General features: G+C 37.6%; 1 protein-coding gene and 1 long non-coding RNA gene across 2 annotated transcripts in view; one reads left to right on the forward strand and one right to left on the reverse strand.

The window, feature by feature from the left end:
- The window catches only part of LOC103717713 (serine protease SPPA, chloroplastic), a 31,708-nt gene extending 13,611 nt beyond the window's left edge, over window positions 1-18,097 (forward strand). Inside the window, exons 7-13 of the mRNA XM_008806197.4 lie at window positions 140-303; window positions 3,405-3,474; window positions 4,788-4,942; window positions 10,777-10,882; window positions 15,911-15,998; window positions 16,072-16,215; window positions 17,532-18,097. Of these exons, the coding sequence (XP_008804419.2) occupies window positions 140-303; window positions 3,405-3,474; window positions 4,788-4,942; window positions 10,777-10,882; window positions 15,911-15,998; window positions 16,072-16,215; window positions 17,532-17,762 (958 nt within the window). The 3' untranslated portion in view covers window positions 17,763-18,097. The remainder of the gene's footprint in view (window positions 1-139; window positions 304-3,404; window positions 3,475-4,787; window positions 4,943-10,776; window positions 10,883-15,910; window positions 15,999-16,071; window positions 16,216-17,531) is intronic.
- Window positions 18,098-19,796: 1,699 nt separating this feature from the next.
- On the reverse strand, window positions 19,797-22,685 carry LOC120112502. Its single transcript, XR_005514155.1, has 2 exons — window positions 22,259-22,685; window positions 19,797-20,137 (listed from the first exon to the last, which is right to left on the reverse strand). It is a non-coding gene; the product is annotated as an uncharacterized LOC120112502 (long non-coding RNA).
- Window positions 22,686-23,209: the final 524 nt, after the last annotated feature.

Genomic DNA, 23,209 nt, shown 5'->3' on the forward strand with positions numbered 1-23,209 from the left:
TAAAAAATTTGAATATGGTTCTTTTAACTGTATTCCATACAACATTAGATATGAGAAATGAAGCCTTCGTCTGAACATTTCACTGTTGGTAATTGAACAAGGGATTACTAAATTTTCTTTCTTTGTTTTTTAACTGCAGTAAATACTCTAGGGTAAGAAAATGGACACTTGGGTTGGAAGGTAAAGAACAATTCGCTATAATTAGAGCTTCTGGAAGCATTAGTCGTACTCGTAGTCCATTAAGCATCCCAAGCTCTGGCATTGTTGGTGAACAACTAATTGAGAAGATCCGTACTGTTAGAGGTTGGTATACTTGCTGTCCAGCTTTATATACTACATTGACAATTAATCTGTTAATTGCTCTGTTAACAGCTTTTACATACATACATAAATCTTCAAGATTCCTGTTGTGTTTAATTATTTCAACACACAAACACATATATATATACATGTAAATATAAATATACATACATACATACATACATACATACATATATATATATATATATGTATGTATATATATCATAAATCATCAAGATTCCTGTTTGTGCACTTCACTAGAAAGGTACTGACATCTTTTGTACGTACGTATGTACATACATGCATACGTATATACATGCATACATATATATTATAAATCTTCAAGATTCCTGTTGTACCTTGTGTTTCCAAAACACATGTATACATACATTCATACATATATATATATTTATATCATAAATCATTAAGATTCCTGTTGTGCCTCATGATTCCAAAATATCGCAGGAGGGGCCTTACGATGGGCATGATGTTATTGCAATTGAAACTCTTTGTACAGATTTCAAATACAATTAAAAGGATTATCATTGATCTACTCTATTTTCACTACTAGAGGCATATAGTTACTAAGTTGTTTTTGGTTGACAAACTTTATTTTGCTTTATACAGTTACAACCTAGTAATTGAACTGCAATGAGCTTATGACATATCACCATAAATGTGTACAAGCTTTACCTTTTTTCCTGAGGACAATTATGTTTTTGTGCACTTCACTAGAAAAGGTACTGACATCCTTCGCATGTCAGTTACCATTATCCTTGCCAATTTACTAACAAATATATAATGTTAAAAATAGGTTACATCTTGGGTAATTTTTTATCGGAAAGATGTTTTTAGTCAGTGGATGAGTGCATAGAACTGTCTGAGAACTAACACTACCAGAGCCAATTGTGTGTGAACAATCAGAATGCCAAGGTAGTAGGAAGTTGGTATAAGAACAATTTATCAAGTAGCTATTAGAATTCATAAGTATTGGTACTTTTTGGAGAAATAGATTTTCACGAGTGAAGTAGTGCATAAATTAGTCACATCATATAGGAAATGCAACCAAAAAGTCACATTTGACTACACTGTTCTTCTCTCTTTTCTACTGTCTGTATGAATATTCAGACTTAATGTATCGATCTGCTCGAATTTGTGGTGCAGACAGTTCAATTATTGCAGATTTAGTTTGTCATCTTAATTTCAAGAAAATGTCTTTTTTACTTTGTTGATATGGTGTCTGATGTTAATATTTACGTTCCAACAAGATTGGTGACTAACATGGCTGTTTATTTTTTACCATCTAGTTTTCTTGACTTAAATTTGTGGCTGACTTCTGCTAGAAGAGCATCCATGTGAGAATTGCCATGAATGTGAATGAATCAAATATATTATTTTGGAAGTAAAATTGTTGCCTTTGCTAGAATATCAACCTGATGTATATAGCAAAAGGACCGCCCAAACAGTCCTTCAGCCTCTAAAAACGTGACACTTAAAAGTTAAACCTACATAAATCATCATCTCATTTTCCAACTACCAATTGGAAGGAAGAAAAATACAACATATAAAAGGATAGAATAACAAAAATGCCTACTATCACTTACCATGAGTCATCTAAACTACTCCAGTCATCCAGCCTTTACCTAGGGAGAGCATGAAGATGCAGGTCATTGAGTATTGTTTTTTATGTGTAGATGAAAGATATACAGAAAAGAGGTGCAATCCGCTAGGTTGATGCTTTTCTCCAACAGAAAATAGGAATCAAATTTTCGCCCACTGCAGTGCTCTGAGGAAAAATTATTTTGCAAAGGATTTGATGTCACTATCAAATAATTGAATAGTGAATACATACTTCTAGTTTCATGGGATTAGAATAAAATCCCACAGAGTTTCATGGTATCATATTGACACTCTGCAACTTAAAATATTTAATGTTTGGGTTTAATTGTGCTTTTAAAGAGGCCTGCTATTGGCATCTACAGTCATCAGTGATCCAACCATCTTGGCCGCATCAAGATTCTATTAGCACATCTTGAAAGAAATGTTTGGAAGAGTTCATCCATGCATCTAATCTAATGAAAAGTGCTGTTTGTTTTGGTCCATGTATTAAACTTCTGTATATGCAGGTATAAATTTTGTACTTAGGTTGAGATAAAATAGCCAACAACAAAATAAGTGAACTGTTCTCTTACCACTTGGGGGAAGTTGTAATATTTTATTTTCCTTCAAGCGATTGACTACTGATATATTATTTTTAGTCATAGAGACATCTTGATAGCAAGAATTGTTTGTTTCCTTTATTTTGTTTCCTGTTTTCCCATGTCCATGTCTCTCACATTTCTTCTTTTTTCTTCATTAGTGATGTTAAACACCATCCTGTCTACTAATATTATTGAGCAAATGTGAAGATTTTACTTAAAGTGTTTCTTAGGTACTCCAGTTTCCTCATTATCTAGAACTTTGCACCCTGCAATGTTATTTCATCTGGTTTTTCCACCTGCTTCATACAACTATGCTTGACCTGTATCCTTATCTCCACCAAAAATGAAATTCATTAGCCTATTCGGGTAGTCCGAGATCATCTTGACTCTTGGTGTTCTATTCTGGTGGTACAGGATTTTCCTGACACAGCTTTAGTATCTCAAGGGAGCTTCCTGAGTTCTCCACATAATAATTTTTTAACTTTGCTGCAGAATACCTTTAGCATGAAGCTGGCCTATGGGGTTGTAGTAGATTCTGTTATCTTTTTATAAGTCTACTAATAGGCAATCTTCTTGACAGAAACCAAAATGCATAAACAATTCCTAAAAGATAGTTAACATACTCTACTCCAAAAAATTTACTTATTTACCACCAGGGTTTGCTGGTTGCTTGTACATGTCATTGAACAATTTCATAGTCCATTCTATGATCAGTTCAACGTTAACACCAGAAGCATTATGCTGAGTTTATCTAGTAAATTATTCTACAATCTTTGTGGAAATTAAATACTAGCCAATACTGTTTTATCTTAAGAAGTGTTCTGATTTTCATCCTTCAGAATTGTTCTTCATGTTCTAGTCCTTTGTTTTCTAGGCTTTGAATTAAGCAGTTTCTTCTTTCAGACACAAAAAGGTATAAAGCTGTTATCTTGCGAATTGACAGCCCTGGAGGTGATGCTCTTGCTTCTGATTTGTAAGTGGTAATTAATAACTTGTATATCTTTTCATGATTGACATAGGACTTGCATAAACTAGAAGCAATACTTCTTGATTCCACAATTCATCTTTAACAGTTGTGTCATATGCTGTGTCTTTTCACCGGACTTGGTCTAGTTTTGGTTAGTAGGAGAATTATGGCTCTTTTTCATCTTGTTATGGTCATTGGACTTGATTTTGTTGTTATTTCTACACCTTTCATTTTTCAAATTTTGTGATTTTTTCTTGTATCAACCCCTGCCCCCTCTTGTGCACGCTGGAAAAAAAGAAGTAAAAACTACCACCTAAGACACTTTTCCCTACTATACAAAGTGTAATTGATCATTTCTTGGATTTCCACTTACTGCAAAAAGAGGTAATGATTTAACTTTTCATAATTGTTCCTTAAAACAATGCTTTGCTTAATATCCTTGACCTACATTTTGGTTACATGCGTGGTTCTAGATGCATTTTCATTTTGTTATTATGCATGCTACATTTCTCTTGTGATCTACGTTTCAGCTTGATTTTTTAGATAGATACTTGATAAAGTTGGTTCACAAATTCTAAGGCTAGATATCAAATTACAGAAGGGACGAACAAAGTGCACAATGTGAGAGAATATCAATCTCAAGTCAAGGATGCTTGCAAGTAAGCATAGATGAGTCAACTTATGGGAGCTGATATTCGATGACAAAAGTAGAGGCAGATTTTGCCTTTATTAGAAGTGTTTCAACATTTTAGGGTGCTTGTAGTGGCAAGGATGCCTTGAGCTATAAATGGTCATGGAAAGCTTGTGCAATAGAATTGGACTAAGAAGGTGGTGACCAAGGTTTAAATCTGCAACAGGTTTCCATATTAGATTCATTGTGCTGTACTGATATCTTTTGGTACATTGCGAACCTATGGTGGAAGAAAAAGAATAGTAAAGATCATAACTTCTGATAATGGGAAAAATTGAAAAGAAAGAATAATGAAAAAAAGAAACTTAAAGCCTTATTTTGATGTGTTTTTATTATAGATGTTGATGTGTTTTTTATTATAGATGAAATAATAACTCTAGCACGGATGTTGACATTTCTCATTCCTTAGTGAATTTAAAACATGTGCAAGAGATGTATAAATGGGTTCATATGCACATAATGCAGTCTACTCCTTGTATTATTTACTCGATACATGTAAATCTTCAGACGTCTATGCATACTTATTTGTTCTCTTAATGTCTGATGTTGGTTTATGCTTAATGTTAACAAATTTTATTGAAATTTTTATACTCCGAGAGTTAAATGGTTGTGTTTTTGTTTAATTCAGGATGTGGAGGGAGATCAAGCTTCTTGCTGCCTCTAAACCTGTGATTGTATCAATGTCTGATGTTGCTGCAAGTGGTGGATATTACATGGCTATGGCAGCAGAGACAATTGTTGCTGAGAATCTGACTTTAACTGGTTCAATTGGAGTAGTCACAGGTGAATTTGATGTCTTGATATTTCTTGTGGTTAATTTACTGAGATGCTGCTACCCTAGGATATTGGAATTTCTGTACTTGACTGGCCTTTCTTTTTGTGGGTAATTTTTGTGCATCTAAATATTTTTGGTCGAAAAATTACTGGGGATAAAATCATTATCTAATCTGTGAGATTATGTTTCAGTCTAACCATAGTAGGACCTCTTTAATGTTTTTTTTGTAATCATACACCGTATTTGCTATTTGGGTACTATTTTTACCTATTTCTTATGCGATTATGTACTTGTTTTATAGTTGACTTTTCCTTTCTTTTTTATTTTGAGATAAAAGGAGAGAGGGTCACCTTGTATTTAAAATTACCTAGGTCAGAGTTCTTGGGGATACACCACCCAAGACTCGAGCGTGAGACTTCTGCTTCTGAGGTGAAGGAGGATGTCCCTGCAGCAATGCCCAATTTAACTTATATATATATATATATATATATATATATATATATATATATATATATATATATATATATATATATATATATATATATATATATATATATATATATATTGTGACTCGAGTCTCACTTTAGTCCTTTTCTATGGAAATCAGATTTTTGAAATATGAACTACAATAAAGGGAGTTATATATTGCTGGTTTTGTTTTGAATCGCATCATGTCCTACCCAGCTCTCTCTCTGCACCCCCTTCCCAATCTTTTCTTTTTTCGGTCCCCTTACCAGACGGATCCAAATCCCACCACTGTATTAAAGCAAAAACAAAGGGCATCATGCTACACAGGTTTTTTATTTGACTAGAATATTCCAAGTGAAATATGACGCAGACTTTTCTGTTGATTGAAGACCAATACCTTCTTCAAGTATTATTTTAGAAGTGGTAACTTCTTGAAGAACAAGTGGAAAAAATTCTTGTGGGCCTAATATTTGAGTGGATTACTAATAAGTGAGAACGAGGAAGACCAGCTGATGCAGGATCAATTAGGGATAGCCTGCAAGGGCATAGGTGCATTAAGGAAAAGGATTTAATGAGGATTCAGGTTGATTAGATTGTTTGCTGCCTTTAACTTGTATATGAGGCTGAAGTGATCAATCTTTGAGATTGGGCTAATAAAAGAATCTGCAAGGTTTCTGTAACTGGTGCGGACACCAGTGCCAGGTCAGCCGGTCGCTAAGGATCCAGCCAGCTCAGCGGGTCCCAGCCGATTCAGCCAGCCTGATTTTATTTCAGATTGATTTATTTTAGTTAGATTTATTTTATGTTGATTGGATTTATTTGCATATTATCATTTTAGGGCCTTTTCGGGATTGTTTTATTTGTAGGGATCTATTTGTTATTTTGTGACCCCATTTATATGGGTTCACCCTCATGTTTAGGTTTTTGATGAATGATGAAAGAAAATTAGCCTCCCTATCTTCTTCTTCCTCCTTCTTTCCCCTCCTCCTTTTCTCCCCCCTCCTCTTCTTCCCCCTTCGCTCTTCTTCCTGCAGTTGTCCTGCATCAGCTTTGGTATCAGAGCAGGCTGGCTTTGCCCCTGCTGCTAAAACCTCGGTCCGTTCTCATCAGAGGCAAAAGGGGGAAAACCCCTTTCGTCGGGCCCGTCCCACCGGCCGCCAAGCTCGCGGCCACCACGTCCCCCCCCCTCGCCGCCGGCTACACCGCACGGCACCGTCGCCTCCACCTCGCAGCGCCGTCCCGCCGCTGGTCCACCAACAGAAGACGCCGCGACCCCACGAGAGCCATCGGCCGCGCCTCTGTGGCCACCGCCCATGGCCGGACCCAAAGGGGCAACGCCGCCGTTCCTTCCCATCGCCGCAGCTCGTCGCCTGAGGTCCTCCGTCGCTGCGCCCACCACCGCCATCAGCCACCTGCGTCGGATCCGCAGAGGGGCCGCTGCCGGAAGCCGCTGCCGGAGCCGTGACCGCCTCGCCGTCGGCTCGCCACCGGACGCCGCCGTCTGCCGGAGTCTCCCGTCGCCAGTACAGTCGCCGCGACCCTCCGCCCCTGCCCGCAGCCACCGCCGCGGAGATCGGCCTGCCCTCCCGAACCCATCGGGATGTTGAAGAAAAGATTAACGGGTAAGTCACAAAACCCGTTAACCCGAATCCGGTAGCCCGGATGCCAAAAAAAAAAAAAAAAAGCGCACGTGATTTCACGTGACAAACCCGTAACGGGTATAGGGTCGGGTCAAACCCGATAACCCGGATCCTAACGGATCCGAGTTAAAAAAAAGAGAAAAAAAAAAGAAAAAAAAAGAAAAGTAAAAAAAAAGGTACGCACGTGACCGCACGTGCCAAAAAAAAAAAAAAACTTACCTCTGGCTCTGTTCATCTTCTCCCTCTGTTCGCTCGCCGTCGCCGCCGCCCGTGAAGCGCCGCTCCACCCTAGCCGCTGCAGCCGTCGCCCCTCCGGCCTCGCCGCCCCTGCCACCGTTGAGATCCGTCGCCACTTCACCTCCCGTGCAGCACCGCCCTCGCCGCCTTGCTGTTTTCGCCTTCGCTCGCGCACAACGCCGCCCCACCTCAACGCACCGCCGTCTCCGCAACGCCGCTACCGCCGCCTCCGCCTCGCCGCCGCGTCGTACCGCCGACGCCCACGACCTTCCTCCGGCCGCATCTCACCCGAGGCACGCCCGCCGTCCTCGCCCCGCCTAAGTACCGCCGCTCGCCTCCTTCCGTCGCCGCCTGCCAGCCGCCGCATACCCCACCCTTCATCTCTCTCACTGCCGGCCGTCTCTCCCAAAACCCCTCTCCCACTTCACACCATCACCTTCTCTTCCCCGCCCCTTCCATTTTCTGCCACGGGCCCAATCTTGTCTTAGGCCTGATCCCTCAACGGGCCCAAGCCCAATCAGCCGGCCCATCGTCCACCAAGTTATTGAAGCTGCACTCAAGCCCGCTAAGTTTACTGGATCCAATCCTCACTTCGACAACTGGAGAGTCCATCAGCTGCAACCGCGCATCGATCGTCGCCCCAGCCCAAGTCAGGCTTCTTCCTTTACTGCAAATTTTATTTGTTTGTCTAAATTTAGAATTAATTAACTCTTATGTGCTCTATTGATATTGCTTCCTAAAAATTCAACACATCCACTCCAAACAACACCAAAACCCTAGTAGTGGCCTGTCTTTGTTATTAATTGTAGGGCTACCTAATCTTTGGAAGTTCTTTGAGGCTCTGTGCAACCCTGCAACACACTGAAAACTAGTACTATTTGACTGCAACTACTTATCTGAATTTGTTACGTAATTCAAAGCCAATTTCAATTGCTTGAGTTAGCTTCCGATTATATTGAGCATCTACTTTGCAATTTTAAATTCATTTCATGCATTAGGTCTACTTAGGAACCTTTATAGTTGGTCGGATCATACATTTTGTCATTCATTTTATGCATCTACATAGTGGTCGTGTCGCATCTCATCCTGAGTCCCAATTAGGCATGGATTCCAAAATCGAAGCTCTATTAAAAGCTATCCAAGACACTAACGTTCAAATCCAAAACAACAATGCCCAAATTCATGACCTAACCACAATGTCCACCCAGGTTAATACCCGACTTGATTCAATCGAGGTTTCACTTCAGAGGGTTATTGAATTTAAGAAAACTAGTACCTCCCATTTACCAGGTCTTGAAGGGGATGACACCCTAGAACAACTCCTAGAACAACAAGACTCTGTTCGGCAGGACAATTTTGATAATAGGTCTGTTCCGGGTCACCATTATGCCTACCCTCGCCCTAGAGAACCAGGTCCCTTTCCTAATATTGATAGAGGTTACCGACATAACGTAGAACCCAGAGATCTTCGTGACCCTGATGAAGACGTAATGAGAGGCATTAGGGTGGAAGCCCCCACTTTTGACGGTCGTCTTGACCCGAAAGTCTTCTTCGATTGGTTACACGAAATGGACCACTTCTTTGAGTGGTACAATCTGTCTGAGAACAAAAAAGTTCGATTCGCTAGAATGAAACTTCTTGGTCGAGCTAAGCTGTTTTGGCAAAACACTGAACAACTATTAGCTAAGAGACATCAACATGAAATAACTGATTGGGTAGAGATGAAAGAGAGACTTAAAGAAAAATACCTGCCTCTGAACTACCAAGACGATCTCCTTAACCGATGGAACACTAAGTCCACATTTGTAAAGTGCCCTGACACACGGAGCACTCCCACGGGTCTTAATTCCTTAGGGTCCAAACCTTCTGTCGGGTCCACTACTCATAGGCCCCCTCCTACTGCCCGTGTCCCAGGCCGAAACACTAATAGCAAGGGAATCCTTGGTGAGCCTCGCAAACCCCATTCCAAAATTCAGTGTTACAAATGTCAAGATTTTGGTCACGTTACCTCCCAATGTGCTAACAAATTTTTCGTTATTGCTCAGCAAGAGCAGGGAGGTGACATAGATGACTTAGAGGAGCAAATTTATGAACCAAACCTCGATGACATTCAGGACATTGAGGAAGAGTGTGATGACAAACCTGAAACCCTAGGATGCACCCACACTACACCTAGCTCGCTTGCACAGTCAGATAGCGAGTCTGACCAGTCTACCATGAGTGTAGTTGGATATGCCCTCGCACAACCCATCGAAACTGATGTTAGGATTTCTGAGCTTGCATATGCACTTACACAACACATTCATAAGTTGTATCAGGAAATCTATAAGGGCATTCATGCATGTACTGCTCAATATAAGATGCAAGCTGATTTTCATGCTAAAGAATTTCAAACTTGGGATTACGTAATGATCTGTTTTAAGGAATTGCAGTCTCTTAGTATTGGACCATTCAGGGTGTTGCACAAGGATGGCACTGACGCCTATGCCATTGACTTTCCATTTGATTTTGGTCATAGCCTTACTCTTAATATTAAAGATTTGGTTGCAATCCCTGATGACTCTTTTGCTGCACACTCTCCTGCGCCCGATGTTTATCCTATTATTGATTCCATGCCATCTTCGTTTCCTTTTATCCTCCATCGAGCACAAAAAGAGTATATTGATTCTATTTTAGCCGAGCAAATAGTTTTTGACAGTGATGGAGGCATCCAGCGTTCTCTGGTTCGTTGGCGTGGACGACCAAAGTCCGGTTATACTTGGATCCAGCACGAGGAGAGACCACTGATTGACCCCGACTTGTTGGAGTACTACCGGGGCTTTACCGAGCCACTTGCGTCGAGGTCGACTTCTTTCCACCCGAGGAGAGTTGGTGCGGACACCAATGCCAGGTCAGCCGGTCGCTAAGGATCCAGCCAGCTCAGCGGGTCCCAGCCGATTCAGCCAGCCTGATTTTATTTGAGATTGATTTATTTTAGTTAGATTTATTTTATGTTGATTGGATTTATTTGCATATTATCATTTTAGGGCCTTTTCGGGATTGTTTTATTTGTAGGGATCTATTTGTTATTTTGTGACCCCATTTATATGGGTTCACCCTCATGTTTAGGTTTTTGATGAATGATGAAAGAAAATTAGCCTCCCTATCTTCTTCTTCCTCCTTTTCTCCCCCCCTCCTTTTCTCCCCCCTCCTCTTCTTCCCCCTTCCCTCTTCTTCCTGCAGTTGTCCTGCATCAGTAACTAAGGTGCACACAAAGTTCATCTATACTTACCTTTTTTCTTTCTTTGTAACTGAGCTGATTTTGATAAACTCATTGTTGGTATACATTTAAACAACCCACATTGTTGAAATCTGTTGAATGACATGGTAATACCTTTCCTTGCTAAAAGCAGATTGTATGTGATAATCTAAGTCTGCTTAGAGATTTCTATCTTTTATCTTTATGCTTGAGTACTTGTTTTGCAAGCTGTGGATTCTGACACTCTAGAACTTAACAGGGAAGTTCAGTTTAAACAAGCTTTATGAAAGGATTGGCTTCAATAAGGAAATAATATCGAGAGGAAGATTTGCTGAGCTTAATGCTGCTGATCAACGTCCACTTAGGTATCTGTTGCTTTTATAGTTACCAACTATTGTTACCATTCATAAATCATACCTGATGAGAGGAAACAAAGTTAAAAACAAAAACCAAATCCATCATGCTTCCCATGTATCTGCAGTGAACTATATCTTATATGGTGCCATTGCAGTATGACAGCTTTAACCCCAGAAGAACAATGGGCCAAGTAAATGTTTATTGGTCTAAATATCAACTAATTCGTCCGGTAAATTTTTCAGTTTTGGGTTAGGTAGGTGCTTTGGCCAACAAGACGACAGGTGATGATCCATAGACAGTAGTGAGAAAGCTCAAGAGCCATAGGGTGAACAGTGCAACAAGCTCTAACTAACTGGTTCATGATATGAACTGTGTGTGCATTGTCTGAAATTAAGGCAGGCAAGGCCATCCACCAACAGAGGCTATTGAGTAGGATTTATGAGCAAAAAATTGGTCAAAAGAATATCCACTATTGTCTGAATAGTCCGTGTATCAAAAGATAGACATATTGAGCTAATAAAGTTGAATATACATTACTTCTTCATAACCAATAACATAAGATGAAAAGCAGATTTAATTTACTTTAAGCATCTAAGATGTTTCAATCTGAAAATGTTGCTTTCGCTTAGCAATCACAAAGGCATAATATCGTTATTAATTATGTTTTCAATATGAATGGCTGAAGTTACTGCCAAAGAAGGTACCCCTGGTCATCCTGCACTCATGTTAAAGATGCACTTTAAATAATGATTTAAAACACCAATGTGGCAATAATTGTAGTCTTCGTAGAGTGACAAAAGTTATACAATGGGACGGACACCAAGTAGATAATAGCATTATCATGACATCTCGAAATGCCTCAATTTTGAGGACAGCATGATGAAGCAACTCAAATCTTGCACTAGGTGTTTGCCATAGGCTGTTAATAGTATAATGTATGATAGAGATATTGTGGGAGGATAAGGAAGGCTAGGAGGCTTCTTGTAAACTTCCTGAGAGGTCACTTAGAAGAAAACATCAGAGTCAGTGCCATAATTTTGACTGAAGCCATGGGATAGTAGACAAATATTATGAAGCTTTCTCATTTCATTATAGCAAATTTTGTAATTCTTAGGTTCAATTGAGACTAAAGGAAAACCTTTCTGGAAAGGAGGGGAAGAGATGGCAGTTGTGAGATTGCTCAAGACTGTGAACCTTTGGGTGCAGTTCTCTTGGTAGGCCTAGAGAAAATGATTAATTGCAGGATGAGTACAGAGCAATGAAAAATAATTGTTCCATCGTTCATACAAGATAGTTGCTATGGGGAACCAAATTGTTGGTAGAATCTGAGAATTTAAAAAATTTGGGGCATGTGTTGAATTTAGCAAAATGAAGGCATTTGCCTGTGGACTAGAGGCGTGTCTGTTATTGCTTTTGCTTGGAAGGGCTTTTTGTGAAGCTTTCACTGGAGATACTTCGAAGATAAGAACTTTTTCACTTGTTTGATGTTTGCTAACACGACATGAAAGCATTTCCTAAATATATTTGGTTTTCAGGATGATTGTTTATAATCTGGAAGGCTTAAATCTAAATTAGTTGATTCAGTTTTACCTAATTTATGTGCACCTTAAGCAAGGCAAACTGATTGTTCTTGGGGAAATAATTTATGGTTTTTCATGGAGCCAAAAACTAGTTTTTCTAGCTCATGTGAAAGGAAACTATTTAGCTTATGTGAGAAGCACTTGTTATTGAATGTTACCAAACACTTCTTTTTGAACAAGTTCTTAAAAAAAACAACAATTTTAAAAAAAAAATCAAGAATTGCTCTTCTTTAAGCAAATACCAAACAAGCTCTTCATTTAGTTAATGTTTTTTTTAATCTTTCTTTTTCATTGTTTTAGGCCTTTGGGTAGTTCCGTTCAATTGAAAAACTAACTTGCATCCATATCTAGGATTTTACGAGGAAGCACCTACGAATTTCATATATTGAACTCGAATTTGGCATGACTGTATCTGCAAACCAATCAATATGCTAGTTTATACAAAAATGGAACTTCTGCAAGTTCTGCTAGCAGCTGATCCTATGTTTCTTATCTGCATAAAATCTTTGGAGTCTATTTACACCTAAGCTCTAATCAAACTTCTTCACTTTTTGGCTCTAAGCTGTAATGAGTATAACATTGCATGAGATTCTGCTGCAGAAAAGGCACTTCTAGTGAGTAGGGATCTATTGAAGATCAATAGATGCATAACTATGCAGTTTTGGAGATTCTGCTTGTGCACCTTTACATTTTTCAGTGGCTGAAGCATTAGCGACTTACCAAGACTTAGGTCAAGCCATTCTATGACTCGTTTGCTTACTGTTCCCTTGTACTATAATCCCCAAAGTATAATGTTGCCTAGGCACCTGACATGGATGTGACTTTACTAGTTGACAATCTTGCTTACCGTTCCCTTGTACTATAATCCCCCAAGTATAATGTTGCCTAGGCACCTGACATGGATGTGACTTTACTAGTCGACAATCTTGCTTATCAGAAAGCTTGCATCTCATGCCACATTGTCTGACCTGCATATAGCTCAACTCTTAGTTTAGATGCCGTTAACTTGCATTAAATTGTTCTTTGATCAGATTCTCCAATTGATTGTCAAGGTTGGACACGTGATGCAAGTAGAGAACTCTATTTTTAAGGAGCCATAGATTGTGCGTTATGCTGCCATGTCAGACTGTTGAAAGATGCAAATATTACTAAACCCCCAAAAAGTGATTGTTCAGGATTATCGCTTGCTCGATTTGAGCACAAATATTTGATCCTTAGTTTTTGGGTCTCTGAGGCAAATGTATCCGGATTTTAGCGAAACTTGATCAAATGTCCTTTGGAGAGCCAGAAAGTGTTCTGGCCCTTCAAAAGTACTTTTAGATCGTATAGTGGTGTTTGGTAAAAAAATGGAAGGTTCCTCAAAAAGCTGAAAAAAGTCTATTTGGGAAAAGCTTTATTTAGGAGATTCTCTCCAAAAGTGCTTTCGGCAAATGTCTAGAAGCTTTTTTTGCTTTAATAGAAATTTCATAGTGACTAAAATGTCCATGACCAAAATGTCCATAATATTATTATAATGATATACTAAACTAATATTATTGCATTCATATATTATAGTAATATTATACTATGTAAGAATAATAGTTATATCACAATATTGTATTATAATCAAAAACTAATAATAGATATATTATATTATGTTATATTATCTTATAATATATTGTTAAATTGTTATTGCATTATATTATTATAATAATATAATACTACATTACTATATTATAGTATATTATCATCATGTTATATTATTTTATTATACTATACAATATAATATTATATTACATTATATTATAATAATGTATTATAATTAAAAACTAATAATAGATATATTATTTTATGCTATATTATCTATAATACATTATTAAATTATTGTTTCATTATTGTTATACTAATATAATAATACATTACTATATTATATTATAGTATATTATGTCTTATCATATTATATTGTATTATTATATTATACATATAATATTATATTGCATTATAAAAATACATCATATTTTGTTATATTATTATTACATATATTATAATAATTTATTATATTAAATTACATTGTAATGATACATTACATTACGTTACGTTACTTTATTATATTATATTATATAATGTATTGTATCATATCATAATATATTATACCATTTTATGTTATACCATCTTATTAATGCTATATTGTACAATATTATATTACACTATCTTATAATAATATTATATTACATTATGATATTATATCACATTATATTCTTTTTTAATAATATTATTCTATGTAATAATAATTTAAGATATAATAATATGTAATATTACATTATATTATACTATTCTATATTATTCTATGCAACGTTCTTTATTGTCATTTTATTATACTAAAAACTTTTTTTCAGTTTCGTTATAAAACAGATGTTAAAGTTTCATAGCACTTTAGAAATATAGTTACCAAACAACAAATAGCGTTTTGGCAAAGCTCTATTAGTGACAACTATACTTCTCCAAAATTCTACTAGCAACAACAATGCCAAACAAAGCCTTATTCTACAATGAAAGATCATTTTAATCCATACAAAAGTACTGCAATGTAAAATCAAGCATGCAAAGAGAACTTCAACATGAACCATTGCAAAAGCTTGGAGGGACCAACACTCCACATTGTCTATAATACATTGTCATCCCAGTGAAAGTTAAAATGAGGCTTGGACTACACTCGTAAGTCCTAACTAGCTTAGCTAGCCTGCTATTGCACGTACAGATCACAATGTTGTCGTACGTAGGCTTAGTCATGGGATAAAATAACCCATCCTACTTCAATTTTTTAAAAAGGAGTCTGAGCTCTGGGTTGGTTTCTCTTTCCAAAAAATAGACCCATTTTTTGTGTAGGTTGGGGTTGAAGGGGTGGTTAGGGATGGACAAGGATAGCCAGTGCTGCATTACTCAGGAAGCCTGGAGCAGGTAATGATTCCAGTTGTCTAACAGCAGTATCGCTTGCTGAAATTTGCTTCTTTTGGCAGAAGTGTGTTTGAGTAACAATTACTCTAAGCATTAATCACCAATCAGTTGGACAAAGTATTAATATTTTCAGCACTTCCAATGATGCCTGCTAGGTTTTCCTTTTTTTCTGCTAGAATTATCTATGGCAGGGTTTTAGATTGCAGAAAAATGAGACTGGAAATTTAGATTACCAAGTAAACTGTATGAAGTGTTATATTTGTTCAGATCCGCTCAGCCCTAGGAATAACCAAGATGAAGGAAGAGCTGCATTGTTTGCGGAACCTTAAGAGCAGTGCCTATCTTTGACAACTTTACTAGTTCTCATCTAACATTTAAAATAAGATACGGTGACCTTATTCAGTCAGGGCAGGAATCTTTGTAAGACTCACCTCACATTTCACAGCTGGAGTTACCTATTATGTTTGTGTTTTCTTTCTTATGCAGATTAAATTAGAATTAAAATATTTTTGGTTCTTACAGACCAGATGAAGCAGAACTCTTTGCAAAATCCGCACAGAATATTTACAGACAATTTCGAGACAAAGCAGCCTTTTCACGATCAATGAGTGTAAGTATAACATATTTTTTAATATGTGTATCTCTCAGTCATATCCTCATCTAAATGATTCTTCTGTGACCAGGTAGATCAGATGGAAGAGGTTGCTCAAGGAAGGGTGTGGAGTGGCAAAGATGCAGCTTCCAGAGGTTTGGTCGATGCCATTGGTGGGTTCTCCCGAGCAGTTGCTATTGCAAAACACAGGGCAAATATACTACAGGATAGTCAGGTCTGTAATTTCTTTCTAGATTTTCATTACTTTTTCTGCATAATAAAATTTGATCGAGGTCAACTGGTTCTGGAAATCGCTTACTTCTGATTTGAGTGTCAGACTAACAGTAGCAAAATTTAGTTGATAGAAAAAAGCAAATGAACTGAATGATATACTAGGTAGTTTCTCCATATGAGTGATTAACAGCTTTCAGAACACGAGCTAAAAATTCTGCAACAAGCAGCCTCCCTTGGGCAGTGCTGAAAATCAAGGACGTAAGATAATTCATAAACTATATGATGTCCGGTTGTTGATACTACAGAGCTACTTGATAATATTTACTGGCTTGTTGTGTTAACATCTTTATTATTGGCACTTCTTATCATAATGACGGTAATCTCCAAATAACTAAAATTTCTCATTTTATTCTTGATTTTTTGCTTGGAATTCAAGTTATTGTTTCACAATTGAATAAACTGAGTACTGTTGAATGATTCATCAATTTTGATGATTTGTCCCCAAATTGTTTGTGATATTCAAGAAAGCATATTATTAATCCTATTTATTACTTCTACTGGTTCTGTGCACTCTTTCCTATGCTACTGTTACTGTGTGCATGTATGTATGTATGTAAAGCGATGACTTTACATCACTGAAAGACTTAATGTTGGTGGCTGAAAAATTCAAATTTAAACCACTGAATGCATTCTACAAGACCAAACATATCTACATATAAAATTAACATGTTTTGGAGGCCTCTTGCTTATGTATCGAGACCTCCCTTGCATAATGTTTTAGTGACACAATAATGTGTGTTGATTGTGAGGCACCCTTGACAAATAGGCAAGGGCCTTCTTAAGCAAGTTGTTTTTTTTTGCACATTTTAGGCCCTCGTGGATTACGTCCCATAGTTTAGATTTATATTTTTTCAGCCACCAGAACATTGAGCTTTACAGTGGATGTAAGTTGTCTCTTGACTCCATTTATTATAACTGCATCCTATGTATAAATATAAATATAATACCTTAATTCGTCTTTTTTGTTTATTTTTGTAATTATTATCCAAATATTTCCAAGCCTTTGTCTTGTACCCCACATATTTTCTGAACTCCGAATCTTTGCCCCGTCTAAATTAATCCTAATGCTGAATTTGGGACGCTCCATTAATTCCCATTTTCATGTTTTGAATTTACGAAGGATTAATGCATTGATTTTCATCTCAGTAGTCGTGACTATATGTTTTTGACATGTCTACATAGAAATTGGAATCTTAGATACATTATGTCTTTCTAATCTGATTTAATAAATGTCTTTTATTCTGAATTTGAACCCAGGTTAAGTTAGTTGAGGTGTCAAGACCTTCGCCATCTTTACCAGAAATATTAAGTGGCATCGGAAATTCCTTATTTGGACTGGACCAGACGGTGAAGGGAGTGTTGCAAGACCTGACATCCGCTAATGGTGTTCAAGCAAGAATGGATGGCATCCTGTTTGAAAGTTTGGAAAATGCATTAGACGATAATGCGATCTTCAGACTGATAAAGGAATACCAAAGCTCATTCTGATTTGGACCGACCAGTTTTTTTCTTATTCTTTACTAAAAGTGATGGTTATTGAGCGGTATACTGAAACGTTTAGGATTATGCACAACTTTTGAGTAAACAAATCAGAAGTTATACTCAGTCAGGAAAAAGGAAAAGGGAAAAAGCATGCAATTCACATACATGAGATTTGTTGTACTCATTGTTTTCTTGACAATGATACTTCAAATTTTATCTTTTAATAATTTTTAATTTTTAATGCTGCATTTGGAATTTGTATACAGATAAAATACTTTGTTGTATTAGAGAGGTAATACAATATGAAAGAAATGCAATGAAAATACTCTGGCTTTAAAGATCTTGTGATTTTTTTTCTGCTGTTGTCCATCTTCTCTTCCAGATGCTTCCTGCTGCTTTTTTTAATAAAAAAATTGAATATAGAATTATCCCATTTGTCCAAAGAAAATTGCGAAATATCCAAGCTGGCTTGACTGATTATGAGAAGAGCAGAAAAGAATAGTTAATTCAGATTGAACATTCTTAAACAAATCCTCCTATGGCTGGCCCTGACTTGTCGAGCATGAGTGCAGAGCCTGCGCTTCATTTCAGGCCTTCGCGGGCAGAGTTGCTCCATGCGTAGGGCCACACATGACCTTGAAACCAAAATGCCTTGTCCTCACCATTCACAAACACTGGCGACGTGGTTGCATGATGCGATAAGGTATACCTTTGTATAAGCATTTTTTTATCTAGGAAAAGCATTACTCTTAGGGCGTTTTTGGTTGGCGATTGGAATCGAAATCAGGATGGCTACACCTTCCGACGTGTTTGATTTATGATCGAATTAAAATCAAAATTGGAATAAAATTTGAATATTGGAAATCAAAATTGAAATAAAATTTGAATATTGGAAAAGAGTAGGGATTAGTTTTGGGGGATTGGGACATTTTCTATTTTAGAAATGGTAATAGAATTTTTCTCAATCAAACGGCTGGAGTAGAAATTATTTATTTTTATTTTTATTTCAGAGTTCAACTCTTCCAATCAAATATACCCTTAATTCTTCCGATAATGACATCAGAGAAGTATGCCATCTCATAATTTGAAAAATCAAGACTCGAATTGTTGCAGGTATTGCCAAGACAATTAGTTCATTTATTATCACATGATATCCCAGCCATACGGTTTGCCTATCTTTTCCATATCTAGTATACTGGCGCATCGTTAGCGAGTTATATTTGTGTCTCATATCCGAGTCCGTGCTTCGCAGAGGACTGTTACACGCGATGACAAGAATGGTGCAGTTGGCTTGCTCTTTTTATTACCTATTATCTGCCCTGGTCTTGTTATGGATAACGATTGTGAGAGAGGCGAATTGGATTAAAGACGGTGAAGGAATGGAGATGAATGAGACTTTTTTTTTTCCCGGAAAAGAGAGGAGGGGAAAGGATAGCAGCAAATTTGTTCGACGTAGTGCCCAGAGCTGTGATCGTTGGAAAGTGGCAGAGGCAGAGAGTTGCCGACGGCGATGTCGATGGTCTCCCCGAAGATGGGGTACCCGCCCCTGCTGTAGGCGCTGACAATCTGGAATTAGCTCAAACTACTTGACTTAAGGGACCTGGAATCCCGCCTCAGACAATCTGAACCATTTTGGAGGGCAAAGACGGTTCACGCCAGCAGAAGATACTTTGAGGCTTTGAGCTAATGTTGGTAAATGATGAGCCAGCTTTACTTCGAAGTAAATATGATCGCCTCTTGTGAAAGCACCAGCCAACTAACATTAACGTACCACAAGTGGTTCCACAAAAAATATGTTTATTTTTGGTTGGTCTGAACTAATATCGGCGACTGAAGTGCCGACTATTGAGTTAATTCGTACCCCCCGCACGCTACCCGTATTACAGCCTGACAATGGTCAAGTTGTATCATGGTGGAGGATTAGGTATCATGGTGACATGTGGTTAAGATATCAGCAGATCTAGCTGCTTAAATAAATCACCAGGAAACCAAGATAATCACAGATTTGGTTCCAGTGCCACAACATGGTCTGTCGATACCTCTATCAAAAATGCAGACTTTTATAAAGCATCTGCAAGGAGTTGCATACAAAATTACACTTACTAGAGCACTCTTTATTGCACAATCATGCAAGGCATATAATCATCCTGAACATGATATACAACCTTGTACAGCCATGCTGCTGAAAATCATCATGATTCAATGCTCGAACATAGCATTACACAATTTGAAGCAATTTTTGTATGTAGCATAGTAGCATAACCCCAGAGTTGCATAGTTGATTAAAGAACAGATCTTCAAACTGAAGATTAAGCACATCAAAAAATGCAATCTGTTCTGCAAGGCCCAGAAGGACAAGACTAATCAGACGTAGGCTTCTCCTGCAACAAGAATTTCAAATTCCAACTTAGAGAGGCTGAGGTATGATTGAAACAGTAAATATATCGCCAATAAAACAGAAAAAAAACTGAAGGACCGAGGATTGAGAGGAATAGAGGATTTAACCCTGTAAAATTATGCATTTAAAAATGAACATCATGGAAGACTTGCATCTATTAGAGATTAAGTGAATATGAATGGTTTGATGTGTAGGCAAGTTTTAAGGGTAGTATAGGGCAACAAAACTATTAATGATGGATTTTGCCCACTAAGCATTATAAGTTTATTTCATCTAAAATTGCATGAAACTAGCATCCATCAGAGGCATGGTACGGCCACATGCATCTTGTAAATGCTAAAAAACGATCATCTGCACCCTTTCTTTAATGAAGCTTTCTGCTTTAGCAGATCATCAAATATGAGCGATCATAAATCACCTGATAGACATGGTAGGCAGAGCCTTCTAGACAGCACAAACACGATTTCATGGTTCTCTTCCAAAAATTGCCACAAAATACATATAACACCAAACTGAGATGGACTAAATTATGTACAACTCATCACCCCCTTCCACACATGTACATATGAAACAAACAAGACTGAATACAATGGACAAGGAAATAAAACTAGGTGGAGCGAAAATAAAAAACTGATGGGAGGAACGCATCTATCGCGGTTTGCGCCTCAAACCCTCTAATAATTCACCTTATGTAAACAGTCTCTTGAAAAGCAAGCAATAGATGTTGTCAGCAATGTTACTGCTCAAGGCAAAGAACATTATTTCTTACAACTTCACAGAGATGCACTAGCTCATCAGAGATCTGTAGAATCTAAACCACCAGAGATGTGCTATCGAACAATTTCTTCCCTAGAAATTTACAGAAAATTTCATTTTCTGATCAAGTTGCCAACCATAGCCAAAACTAACATTCCCCAATTCTTGACTTTAAAACTTACCTCTCAAAAATCTTCATACACACTTCTTATGATTCATCTAGTGACAATGTATAACTTAGTTCGGTCCACCACTATCCAGTCTCCCTTGCATAAATAACCAAACTCTTCCTATAATTGACAATATCATGTTAGGTCCATTTTCATTCAGCACAGCACCATTCTGGTCTGATCTTCTTTAGTTTAGCCAACTATTTTTCACTGATTGGATAGTTCTTCTTGTCCAATTCACTTAACCATGAAATTAAAGACTATTTTATTACATGCATACTTGGATTTACACTCTCTACTTTCACCACACAAGACATGAAATCCATAATGGACATGCATATGAAATGATAGTCCTAGCGCTGTTGAAGCAACTAAAGGAAGTAAATATCGATTGAAATCAGAATGAACCACTGCAAGGGTGAAGACAAAATTTGAACTTACTCCAATACCAAATGAATCAGTTATGAACCATCGATTCTGATATCCTAGCATGCGCTAACCAATAGCTAAGTCCTCAAAACTTACAGCTAACCTGTTTCTTCAAGAATCTTATAAATCCTTAAATTAAAGAGGACACCAAGTACAGAATTACTACAATCGTAACTGTCAGCCTTTATCAAGTTATATTTGCATAAAATCAACCGTTCACTTGAAGAATCTTATTTATCCAGTGGCAAGGATAAGTCCAACTCCTTCAGCTGCTGCTGCTTCTCTGAATCATGACAAATCATTACCAACTTCTATGCGATCACAGTCCCCCATTCAAGAAACTAGAGAAGCCACACACACCAATGAACAACAAAGTAACATCAAAGAATTCCCTCAAACGCCATCAAAACTTGGATGCTCTCCACTAAAGAATTGATATAAATTGTCCAATGGAAAAACTAAAATTTATGAAGAAAACACACTCCTCTTTCCAAAGAACAGTCAATGGATTATACGACACAGTAGCGAATTGTGTCTAAATGTTGTTTCTTGCATTCGCTCCCGTCTAACGAGTTGGATTGAAAAATGAAAGCCCAAAAAAAAGCAGAAAAACAGCCGCATCAAAGAATTCCAAATTTCCAAATCCTCAATTCCGTCAGCCCACAACCGAAACCATGAAAAGATTTAAGAAACTCGTCATCATCGAGCCTAAGGTCCAATCAATCGAGTCAGCTAGAACCATGACTTACTTTCGCCTTCTGGGCGGGTGATCTCTTTTAAGAGATGGCTTGAAGAAAAGCGGCGGAGCAGAGAATGGTGGCGACGAAGGCGAAGATCCCCAACACCAGCATGAATGAAATCCCCGCCACCATCACATCCATCGCCACCTGGAGAAGCGCAAGCCCCATCATGATCATCATCATCTTCTTCTTTTTCTCTTCTTCACTCGATGCAAGTGAGGCAAGCAAGGAGGAGGAACTGGAGCACGTTATTCCATAAATATATATAGGTCTGGTGATGAGGAGGGATCGAAGAGGGAAGAGGCCAGAGACAAAACACATGGCCACCTACGGAGGACTGCAGCAGCGGATCCCGCGAGGCCAGCCGCGGGCCGCATCTAGAAAAGGATCGATGCCGGATTTTTTTGCACCTCGTACTTCGTCGGTCACAGCGGCCCCTTTTTTTACTTTTTTTTTCTCCTTTATTTGTCTTTTTTCTTTCTAAAGCAGTTTACGTTGTACTACATGTGCTAAGAGTCTCGCACTTATAAGGCATTACTGCACCTAATAGACTTACTAATTAAAGATGGCATCTTGGTAGGTTTTTTGGGATCCCCCGTACGTCTCAAATCATCTATATCCCAAATCCAAATAGAATTTGTTTAGCAAAATTATGAAAAAAAATAAAATTCATTAAAATTTGGGTCATGTTTGGAATTTGGCCTCTTAAAATTCGTTAAAGTTTGAGATTCTAACTATATAATATATATATTTTTTATAAAATTTTATAAACATATATATACGATAGAGGGATGAGAGGATTTGAATATGTGCTGAGAATCTTGCACATATAAAGTATTAATGCACCTAATAGACTTACTAATTCATGACTATAATATTTTATCATACGTAGAAAGAGCTCTAGTATATTTAAAAATTGTAGATGGCCAAATTTTTCGAACATCCAATATGCCCCACATT

Source organism: Phoenix dactylifera, chromosome 1 (assembly GCF_009389715.1).
Source record: "Phoenix dactylifera cultivar Barhee BC4 chromosome 1, palm_55x_up_171113_PBpolish2nd_filt_p, whole genome shotgun sequence".
Lineage (NCBI taxonomy): Eukaryota > Viridiplantae > Streptophyta > Magnoliopsida > Arecales > Arecaceae > Phoenix > Phoenix dactylifera.